General features: G+C 53.2%; 1 protein-coding gene across 2 annotated transcripts in view; it reads left to right on the forward strand.

Annotated features, from left to right (window-relative positions):
* LOC113206450 (rootletin) overlaps positions 1-9,646 on the forward strand; it is a 54,398-nt gene extending 44,752 nt beyond the window's left edge. The window contains exons 7-20 of one of the 2 annotated variants that reach the window (XM_026422547.2): positions 18-154; positions 431-644; positions 877-1,122; positions 1,363-1,917; positions 2,207-2,399; positions 2,493-2,809; positions 3,057-3,530; positions 4,063-4,480; positions 4,862-4,977; positions 5,059-5,229; positions 5,490-5,783; positions 5,982-6,194; positions 6,279-7,037; positions 7,148-9,646. In XM_026422547.2, coding sequence (XP_026278332.2) covers positions 18-154; positions 431-644; positions 877-1,122; positions 1,363-1,917; positions 2,207-2,399; positions 2,493-2,809; positions 3,057-3,530; positions 4,063-4,480; positions 4,862-4,977; positions 5,059-5,229; positions 5,490-5,783; positions 5,982-6,194; positions 6,279-7,037; positions 7,148-7,375 — 4,335 coding nt within the window. In that variant the 3' untranslated portion in view covers positions 7,376-9,646. The remainder of the gene's footprint in view (positions 1-17; positions 155-430; positions 645-876; positions 1,123-1,362; positions 1,918-2,206; positions 2,400-2,492; positions 2,810-3,056; positions 3,531-4,062; positions 4,481-4,861; positions 4,978-5,058; positions 5,230-5,489; positions 5,784-5,981; positions 6,195-6,278; positions 7,038-7,147) is intronic. The other variant, XM_026422546.2, reaches the window with a different exon arrangement.
* Positions 9,647-11,370: the final 1,724 nt, after the last annotated feature.

Raw genomic sequence — 11,370 nt, forward strand, 5'->3', positions numbered from 1 at the left:
GAAACTTTGGTTTGCAGATTGACACTCTAAACGCAGACTACGAGAAGGTACAGAAGAACAACAACCGCCTCCAGAAGCTGCTCGATGGCATGGAGGACGAGAAGATCTTCCTGCAGAGCGAGCTCGACCGGCTGAGCAAAGACGGAGAGATGAGGTACGGAGGGAGCTGAGCGATTATCACAATTTTCGAACTTTAAAAGGACTTGTAATCTCAGACGTGCAAATTATCGTAAAAACAACCCAATCATTTTCCCCAAGTTTTTCCAAGTAAATGGTACAATATTGATAATACGCCCCATGCACACTAAGTTGAGATTTTCGTTTAGTTTTATTTGAAAACGGCCAACGATATGTTGCGAAATTATTCAGCCGTGTCTGTCTTCGTCTGTCTTCTCTGTTGTACAAATTCGTTTCGCCGTCGTGTCCGCAGGGAGGTGAGCCTGCGCGCCGAGGAGGACCGCGGCAGCCGGCTGCGGGAGGAGCTGCTGACGGTGCGCGAGGAGCTCAGCAGGGCGCACCTGGCTCGCGAGGTGCTGGAGCAGCACAAGGACGACTCGGAGAGCGTGATCGCGCAGATGGAGAAGGCCAAGGGCGACATTGAGCTGGAGCTGGAGCGGGTGCTCATGGAACGCGCCGATCTTCAGGTTGGCACCAAATCTCCTAAAGCCGACTAACTTTTAGCGCTTGTATTTAAAATTTTTCAAAGATAGCAAAGCAAAGGCAATCAAATCAAAATTTTCAGTATTAAATGACTAGCTGCTTCTTTTTTTAATCTCTCTCTTTTTCTTTTCCTTTTTTTTTGTACGTAGATTAAGGTTTCCCATACGGGTATTGATTATTTTGATATTTAACGCGGTATATTTTCTGCCATTTTAGGAAGCGCTGCTCAAGGCCGAGAATCTATCCCTCAGCCTCGAGGCCGACAAGAAGCGCCTGCAGGATGACCGGCGCACCCTGGAGGAGGAGCGAGCCGCGCTGCAGGGCCAGGTGGCCGACCAGAACAGCGACCTGGGCTCGCTTCGCAAGGAGCTACTGCAGGCCGAACAGACGCGCCTCGACCTCGAGTCGGACAAGGTGTCCCTGCAGGAGAAGTGCAAGTTCTTGGACATCGAGAAAGAGAAGGTATGAGGCGGCAGCTTTATAATGCTTCACCTACCCAGTAGACCCAATCTTTCAACATCTTACGCCACAATTTATCTCGTTGCGTTTAGAGATGTAAATTTCTAAAACACATACGCAATTTTAATTTTTTTAAATAATTTCTTAAATTTAACTTTATCTTTTTATACTTCTTTTTTATCTTCTGCTAATATTTCACCGGATTTTCTTTTTAGATGTTACATTTGAAATTATCTGTTGCAGACTGAAGTGGAGCTCGGGCAGGTGGCCCGCGAGCGCAGCGACTTTAGTCACCAGCTGGCCGTGGTCGTCCGCCAGAAGGAAGCGCTCTCGGAGGAGCTGGGCCGCGTGCGCCAGCGGCTGGAGCAGGCCAGCGAGACCAACAGCAGGCTCAACCTGAGCCTCGAGGACCTCGTCAAGGACTGCGAGGAGAAGCAGGTGGTCCTGGAGGCCAACGACAAGGACATCCAGCGCCTCCAGGAGCAGCTGGCCTCGCTTCGCAGCGAGAAGGAGGCGCTGGAGGCCGTGCTCTTCGACGCGCAGACGGGTTTGGAGGCGACGGACAACAAGCGCGCCAAGCTGGAGAAGGAGAACCAGGAGCTGCTCGTCAAGCACGAGGGGCTCAAGGGGCAGATCACCCGCCTCACCAAAGACCTGGAGAACTCGGAGAAGCGCGCCCGCGAGATGCGCGCGTCCCTGCTGCAGGCCGCCGGAAACCAGGAGGCCGAGTTCCAGCAGCAGATCGCCAAGCTTAAAAGCACAATCGAGGAGACGGTGCGCAAGCTCACCGACGAGAGGGTAAGTGACTCTAGATAGCTTTACTCGCCTGACAGACAGGCAAGCCCGCAGTGCGCCAACGCCGAGCGGGTTGGCCTGTCCGGCAAAGCGGCCACCGCCTGCAAAGTAGGCAAGCCCGCAGGACATTTGTGCCGGGCGGGCTGGCCTGTTACCACGCGGCCACCGCCTGCGAAGCGGGCAAACCCGCAGTGCACATATGATGGGCTGGCTGGCCTACCTCTGAAGGCGGCCACCGCCTGCGAAGTAGGGAAGAAGGCAATCCCGCAGTACACATGCGCCCTTTGTCCAGGAGCAAGTTCGTGCCGCGCTGGAGAAGCGCCTGCAGAGTGCCGTGACCCAGCTGACCAACGAGAAGGAGGCGGAAGTGGCCGCCCTCCAGGAGAGGATCGACGCGGCACAGCAGCACCTGGAGAACGTGTGCCAGCAGCACGAAGAGGCGCTACTCCGCGCCGAGAACGACAAGCAGCAGTCGCTGCTTCTGGGTAAGCTCGCGCGGCGAGAGAAATCTGTTTGTCCTCTATCCGTATCGCTTTCATCCCTTCTGACGCGTCATTTTTGTTTTTGGCATTCCCCAGCGCAACACGACCAGCAGGCGCTGCAGGAGAAGCTGGAGTGCGTGCGGCGCGAGCTGGAGGAGGAGCGCGGCGTGCTGGAGCGGGTGCGGCGCGAGGCGACGGCGCGCGCCGAGCAGGACCGCGCCACGCTCAACCAGCTGCGCGACGAGCTGGCGCGCGTGCACACGCGCCTCGAGGACTTCAAGTGCAAGGCGGAGGAGGACCGCGCCCGCTTCGACGCGCGCGCCGACGAGCTGCTCCGCGAGCGCGACCTCTCGCAGCAGGAGAGCGAGGAGCTCAAGGTGCAGCTCAGCCTGTCCGAGGACCGCGTCGACCAGGTAACCAACACTATTAGCAACTTTATTTTTCAAATTTTTCAATAATTTTGTTGTTGTAAGTCTCTTAGTTTTGGGCTAAGAAGTTTCATTTTCTACATTTTTTCTGGAAATACTTTAAATTTTTCCAATTTTTTTCGGAAAAAAATTCTACCTTAAAACCAAAAAATAAGATGGACTGACATTTCCAGTCGCAATTTGTAGTTTCACTGTAAACTTGTACTGAAACTGTAATTCCCTCTCCAACTAGGTCCAGGCACAGCTGCAGGAGACGCTGCGCAAGCTCAAGGAGACCGAAAACGTGAGCGAGTCGCTGCGGAAGGACCTGACGGACGTCCGCCGCCAGCTCAGCGACTGCAGCTTCGAGAAGGACAAGTACTGCAGCACCAACCGCGAGCTGCGCGAGATCGTCAAGCGGCTGGAGGGCGACAAGCGCGAGGCGGCGCGCGGGCTGGACGAGGCCGTGCAGAAGATCGCCATGCTGGAGGAGGCGCGCGGCGCGCTCGACCTGGAGCGCACCCGCCTGCAGGCGCAGGTGCGCGACCTGGAGCACGCGCACCTCACCGTGCAGCACAACCTGCAGACGGTGCAGGACGAGCTGGCGCGCACGCAGGCCGCCAACAAGCAGGCCGCCGGCGAGGAGAAGGAGCTGCAGGCGCGGCTGGCCGTGGAGACCGAGGAGCGCGAGCGAGCCTCGCAGGAGCTGCACCAGCTGCGCAAGCAGGTGAGTGGCGCGGCGGGCCGGAGACTATCCCGACCAGAGCCGTGCGGTTAGGCAGCCCGGCCGGCTGGCGTGGTGGTTGTGCTGCTGAATACCCCGGGGCCGTTTGAGCCGATCAGCCACTAGGGTCGAAGAAAAAAATGTTCCTGACATTTTTAAAGACCAGTGTTTAATAGAAAACAACATTCCTGGATTTATGTGATTGCTAAGTAATTGTACAGGGTACAGTAATAACGGTTTTTGTTTCGTTTTGATTTACTTCGACTTCCGTGGTTTTAAGAACGTCATTCTGTTCTAGTTACATTTGTACGGTTTCCGGAAAAAAAATAATATACAAGAGATATAAAATGTACCGCAAAAACAAAAACAAACTCAGATCCGTGGATACTTCTTCCAGCAAGCACTGTTGTTTTTCTTTTTCGGATTTGTCGATTAACATATACATGATTAATGTCTGGTTCGTTGAATCTGGTTGGCCCCGGCACCGTTTGCGCCCACGCCCTCACTCACACCGCCACCGTCTCGTTCACCGCAGGCCGTGGAGCTGGACGGCGCGCTGGAGATGGCCCGCCAGGAGATGGCGCGCCTGCGCTCGCGCGCCGAGGAGGAGGGCGAGCGGTGGCGCGCGCGCGAGCAGGAGCTGGTCATGCGCCTGGAGGACAGCCGCAACCGGGAGCGCAAGCTCGAGGACCAGAAGCACAACCTGGAGGTGTGCCTGGCCGACGCCACGCAGCAGATCCAGGAGCTCAAGGCGCGCCTGGGCGGCGCCGAGGGCCGCGTGCGCGCCCTGGACCAGCAGCTGCTGCAGCTGGAGGCGGCCAAGAAGGACGCGGACCAGAAGCTGAGCAGCGTGGGGTCGACGCTGCGCCGCATCGCCGGCATCCAGCTGGACGGCAGCGTCAGCCTGCCCTTCCGTCTGCTCAGCCCGTCGCGCCGGTGGAGCCCCGCCAGAGGTGAGTGAGGCGGGCGTCTAAATGTCCCGATTGGATGCGGCCGTGTGGTGCATCCCTTAGGTTCTGACCGTACGGCGTACACCGACCTTTCCACTTTTTCTTATTTTTCGACATTATGCTCGTTTTTGACCGAAACCGCGCCACTCTGTGTAAGTGGAAGAACGAGTGTTGTGCAAGTTAGTGGCCAGTGGCCAGCCTTAATTCCTCCTCTCCAGTAATCCGTTTGACTTAAGGTCGACTTTTTTCTCCAGCTACTCTGTCATACTTGTGCTGTGACTTAAAATTGGTCATGTAAAAATCGCGTACTATCTACGTGCTGTATTTCCCGGACACGGTGGGCTCTGTCTGAATAGCGCTTTGTTTCTGATCCCATTGCTGTAGCAGTCCAAGAGCACCACGACGGCCGAGGCGACAGCGTGGTTGATGTGGACCCGGAGGTGATCCGCAAGGGCGTACGCTCCCTCATGCAGCAAGTGGCGCAGATCGAACGAGAGCGGGTACGATGTCGTCCTCGAATCCATGGAGTACACTTTCCACCAGACGAACGCACCCTGATGCCCCTTTTCCTCTCGTTCCAGGACGACCTGAAGGCCCAGGTGACCGCGGCCAAAAAGCAGCTGGCCGAGACGCAGGAGCACCAGTCCAAAGGAGACACGAAACTCAACGCCACGCTGCAGAACCTGTCCCGCCTCCAGGAGGAGAAGGGCAGCCTGGAGAACCGGCTGGGACAGAAGCAAGCAGCGCTCCAGGTAGGCGTGTCCGTCCGGCCCGGGCCGTGGCCGTGCTGGCTGTGGTCGGCCGCTGCTGGGCGGCAGATTCAAATTAGATTAATTGCAATGTATCCCCCTTCGATACCCTTGCCCCACACGCGAGTAACTCACTCCCTTGCTAGCCTTGCCGTCGCCGCGATGTCGCCCTCGGGTGTTCTGGCAGCAGCCACGCATAAACAAAACACTTTCTCCAAAACATAGCTCTTATAAAATTGATCATTTTGCGACGTCGTCCTTAGGCCCAATCGGAGACACTGCAGCAGCGCACCGAGGAGGCGACGCAGCTGCGCGAGCGTCTGACGGCGCTGGAGCTGACGCTGCACTCGGGCGCGGAGGAGCGCGCCGTGTGCGAGGACAAGCTGGATAAGGTGCGGGCCGCGTGCGGCCGCCTGGAGGCCGAGAAGCGCGCGCTGCAGGAGGAGCTGGGCCGCACCGAGTCGCGCGCCACCAAGCTCGAGCTGCAGCGCATGGGCCTGGAGGGTGACCTGCAGCGGCTGCAGATGGTGCTGCAGGAGAAGGACTCGCATCTGGCGGTGAGTGGACGTGTTCGCCCCCTCTCGAGAATGGTGGGGCAGTACTGTAAAACATTTCATTAAAAAGTTAAAAATTATTTTACAAAAATCTAATAATTAAATTAGACACACACGAAAAGCTTTCCGAACATGTTAAGAAAAAAATAATTTAAATTATAATTTTTCATGATGACACCCCATGTGCGATATGTCCTGCAGAAGTTGCAAGAGAGGTGCGAGCAACAGGGCCGCATGGTGGCCAGCCTCGAGGAGCGCTGCGCCTCCATGAAGAACACCATCGACCAGCTGAACCTGTCGCTGGAGCGCGCCGCAGCTGGCGAGTCGGAGCTGCGCGCCGAGATTCAAAGCCTGCAGCGCACGCTCATCGACACGAGCTCCACATCGCAGGCCAGCTGCGAGAAGTTGAAACAAGTAAGAATCCCGTGAAACGCTCTGGATAGGAAAGGGTCAGACAGCGAGTCGGAAACTTAACCATCGAGTGTGTTCCTCCTACAGCTCCAGAAGTCCCTGACGAACAGCGAGAACGAGCGGCGAGTCGTGACGGAGCGGCTGGAGGTGACGCAGCAGCAGCTCGCGGACCTGCGGAGAGCCAACCAGCAGCTGTCGGACCAGTCCAGCCGCCTGCACGCCGAGCTGGCCAACAACGAGGTGCAGCGCTCGGCGCTCGAGTCGCAGCTGCGGCTGGCCAACTCCTCGGCGGCGTCCTGGCCCGCCGAGCAGCACGCGCCCGACAACATGCGCGAGGAGGAGCTGAACCGCCAGCTTACCACGGCCCACCGCGAGCGCTCCGACCTGCGCACCAAGGTGGACTCGCTCGTCGAGAAGGTGCGCTGCCTGGAGACGGAGAAGCGCACGCTGGAGCGTACCATTACCAAGGGCGGCCGCAGCCGCAGCTACGACCGCAACCGGGAGGCGACGGAGAAGGAGCTGGACATGGTGGACTCGGCCGGCTCGGGCCTCAGCCAGGTGCTGGAGCAGGAGAACCGCGAGCTCCGCATGCGCGTGCGCCGTCTGGAGGCGATGCTCGCCGAAAAGGAGAACGAGCTGCTGCGCGCCCGCCAGGCGCTGCAGTCGGCGCAGGCGCACCTGCAGGTGCAGCAGTCGCACGGCCGCTCGCACAGCCCCGAGCGCGCCGAGCGGGCTGAGCGGGCCGCCGAGCTGGAGCGGGTGCGCGCCTCGCAGCTGCAGGCCGAGCGCCTGCTCGAGGCGCGCGAGCAGTCGCACCGCCAGCAGGTGCTGCGGCTTGAGAACCAGGTCGGCACCGCCAACCACCGTGACGCTCATTTAATTTTCTGCGTGTCCGTCCCGACCCACGCATAGCCTTTAAACACCACCGGTTGTTGATTCCGACTCTGATTTTGCAGATTCAACTTCTCCGCGAGCAGCTGGCCCAGGAAGTCAAGCGGCGGCAGCTGTACGTGCTGCGCAGCTCCAGGGCCGGGCGGGAGATGCAGCACCTGCGGCAGGCGCTGGGCGACTCGCTGCGGACCGTGTCGCAGGACCCCGCCCTGGACGCGCTGCTGCTCGAGCACGAGGCGCGCAAGTTGGACAACTCGCTCGCCACGGCCACCTCGCCCATGCCGCCCAAGTAGTGGCCCGGCGACTCTGCGGTGGATCATCACTGATCATCCAGTTGCTTAAAACCATTGCGAATACCAGCTCTTCCTGTTCTTTGGAATTGTTTAAAATAGACACTGATCAGAATCTCGGAATTTTTTGAAGCATGGTGAATTTGTAGAAGAGCTTCACTGTACTTGTAAGATTAACAACTTTATTATCATGTTTAAAGCCTGGCGTGTATACTTCCATTCAAAACACCTTTTTGTTTGTTTGGAACATAGAATTAGACGACTTGGTGTAAATCTGCAGTTCATGAAAATATGGTTCCTGTTGTAGGAATCGAGACCATTCCACATAAATATCTGGTTCCTGTTGTAGGAATAAATAACATTCCACATAAATATTTCCAGTGTGTGTTTATGCATGTCTGTGTGGATTTCTTGGAAGGGTTTGTATGTTTCTAGTCTTTTCTATTTATTCTTTTTATGTGACCATTTATGTTTTTCTGTTTTACTTATTTTATGTTGTTTAACTTTTTTGAAAACTATAATTCATGTAACAAATCAAGTTACATTTTTTTTTACTCAATTTTGTGATCTAAGACTTTGTACCAAAATATACTGCCATGAATAATTTTAGTTGATACCACAACTCAAGCATTCTTTGAAATAGCTCATTTACAATTCTATGTATTGTATTGACTAGAGTTTTTACATTTTGCACTTTTCTTCTCCATAGCCATGAATATGTAGCTGTTTTAGATTTTATTTTAAAGCGGGTTTAGTCTACGTCATTTAATTTTGGTCAGATCCTGGTTTCATCAAATGAGGCTTAAGAGGGTATGTTGTGAATAAGTGTTAATACTTTATTACAACTTAGCCTGGGCCTGTGCCATTATAACTTAGTCATGTGCCTTTTAAAAGAAATATTCTCTCTATCATACAAAGGAAAAATAGGCACAACCCCCAAACATGTTTGTATTGTGCAATTTACAAGTACTTTTAAGAAGAAGTGGAATGGTTAGTTTCCACTCCTAGTGTTTAAATCTTGTTTCACTTAGAAATACTTCCCAGAACTGATAACCAACTTTCAATATTTTTTGCCACAGTGAAATTTCTAAAGGAATGCATTTGATGTTAACGAAATGTTTGGCTTGCTGCAGGTGAGGCGAGAACTCACACTGCATCGCAAGTCAAGAGAGATCTGATAGGAGCTTGTGTCGTGTTCTCTAACCTGTCACTCGCTGAGGGGTCATGTGGTAGAACCATGGTAAAGTTGATCAGTGCATTTTTCCCTAGGACCAGTTTCAGAAAAAAATAGTGACTCATGTAGCACTGTACATTTTGGGGGATATTATATTTATTATTTTATAGATTTGAGTTTAGTAAGGATTTCCCTCTAAACAACCTGAATGTGGAATTATTACTAGATGTATCTTTTTTTTTGCACCTTGAAAATGTGTGTTTTCTATCCACTTTGTCGAGCAAAGTGCATAGAAATACAAGTTAATTTTGGAGCAAATAAATCCTGCAGCCTCCTTGGCTGCAGTTCTTAATAATTTATTGCTGAACAAAGTGCCTCTTAAAATCAAAACTAAAAGCCAAAAACAAAAAAGTAAAACCTGGGAAAACAAAATAGTGTATGAAATCACAAACAGGATTCAGTCTGTTGTAGGTCAAGCCTTAGGTAGATTATACTATGATCTAATTTGGGGATTTTTTTAAAGCAAACTATTATCTTCACATGTAGTGAAAGTTATGTAATAATCCTGGCCAGGAGCAAAGGGTAGTAAAGTCTATCATTTTTAGACGTTATCGATTTGATGATAAAATTTATTGAACTGTTTTCAACTTATTTATGCTATTTTTGTGGAGAACACTTCCAATAATTATGTAGTGGTGTAGGTCAAGGTAGCAATGCTCCTTGTCCGTTTTTGATTTCTTCTACATGTCATGTAGTTTTGTAAGTCTTATCATTTTTTTTATGTGTATGTGAGGGTGTGTTTTTACTTGTAGTACTGTGACTTTGCATAGGTGCTATATTACTGTGTTTTATATTGTGATTCGTATGTGCCTTAATACCAGGTAACATGAAACTTTATTAAAATGTCGTGTCATCAAGAATCAGTCAATCGCTTTAAATCTCAAAGCAGAACTAATGAATCTCAGTGGGAGAGGAAATTTTATGCTCATCTAGTGTCTAGTGTTTTAGTCCGTCCATAACTGCCTTCAACCATTATATGTGTAGAATATGTTTGATACTAGTAATGTGATTTCATAGAATAAAAATATTACCAAACAACCGTTTTGTTTAATGTTGTTTTTCATTCTATCTTACACACTACTTTTTTAAAAATCCAAGCACGCCACACATTGCGACACGTCCTGCTGGAGGCTGCAGGAGAGCAGGAGAGCCCTCTGACGAGCCGCAGTTTATTGACGAGTATCCGGTAGTAATGGTGAGTTAAGTAGAAGTGGGAGTCCCCCCGGTGGTGGGTTGGGCGCGAGTAGGGGGTGGAGGGGCGTCATTTACTTACTCAATACCACCAGTAGTGCGCGTGGTGTGGTGTGAGCTAGTGCAATGCCCCACTCCCCTCCAACCTCTACCACCACGTGGAGCCCGAGGCAGTGCAGGTAGCGCACTGGCCGTGTTTGTGTGTAAAAGGAGGGGAGGAAGGGGGGGGGGGGCGGAAGAAAGGAAGATGGGTGACTTTTTTTCGTTTTGTCTTCCTTTTCTCTAAGGACGCGGGACGCGGTCTCTAATTGACCCACGCTCACACGCGCGCACTCACGCACACTCACACAGACTCGCGCACTCATACACTCACTCACCCGCACTCACACCACCAACTAATTATCGGCTCGCTATGTTCTTGTCCGGCAAAACCACGCACGTCTCGTGTCCGGCCAGCGGCTCACGGTGCGCACCGGGTGAGGGGGGAAGGCCCATACACTGCGCCACTACCCCCCGACGTTTGGCAGCCGGCGCTGGCTGGACTGACGGCTGGCGCAACGCTTATGCCTCCGCATGTCCGCTCGTCCGTCCCGTCCCGTCCAGCGACCCATACGCGTCGCGTTATGGCCCCTCCTCCCCTCTACCCCACGCACTGCTCGGCCTCGCGGGCGCGGGCGATGACGGGGCGGGACGGGTGACGACGACGCGACGGGCCCCTTCCCGTCCGGATGGTCCGGAGGATATGTCGGTGAGAAGGGGTGTAGCTTAGACAAAGCACCCCCTGAGCGAAAAACAAATCGTATAAAAGTGTATTCCCTTTTTAGACAGTCCCTTGTGGCTGTCTCTACCCGAAGGTAAAAGTTTCCAGTTTTGATAAAGATGGCCGATTAACCTGATTAACGTTCCAGTTATGATAAGCCGATTGACGTTGATCAAGTTAGTTCCCCGTTAGCCAGCTCAGCTCCAGCCCAGCGAAGCCCAGTCTGCCTATAGTATATACAGGGTGGTCCATAGACCCCTTCCTTTATTTTGCTTATGCTGTACCGCATTCAGGCGTGCGGGTGGGTTGCATACTCACACGGGGCCATAAGGCGTCATGGGGAGCGACGATAGGCAAGCCCGCCCGCACGCCTGCATGCGGTACAGTATAAGCAAAATAAAGGAAGGGGTCTATGGACCACCCTGTATTCTGTGGGGAGGGCTGTGGCGTTGTGCGTTGCGCGTTGTCTACCACAAAGTGTTGCCGCTATCTTAACAAACATGACAGGCTCAGTCGTCACCGTGTTCCCGAATGGTTTCTTGCGACCCTTGAGAGCGCCCCTGCCCCAGCCCAGCCACTTGAGAGAGCGCCGCGGCTCTTCGCTCTTCACGCTCCCGGCCCGAACCGCCCTGCCGCGCCCCTGACGAGCCGAAAGACAGAGGAAGGACATCAAATATTGTCTCTGGCTTGTCTGAAACGTGTCTTTATGTCTGGAAACTGTCTTTTTAACGTCCTGCAAGACATACGTGTCCTTTGATTGTCTCTATATTGTCCAGTTGCTGTCTTTTTAATGTCCTTTTCGTGTCCCGTTGG

This window comes from Frankliniella occidentalis, unplaced genomic scaffold (genome assembly GCF_000697945.3).
Source record: "Frankliniella occidentalis isolate FOCC.00 unplaced genomic scaffold, Focc_3.1 Scaffold560, whole genome shotgun sequence".
NCBI classification, from domain to species: Eukaryota; Metazoa; Arthropoda; class Insecta; order Thysanoptera; family Thripidae; genus Frankliniella; species Frankliniella occidentalis.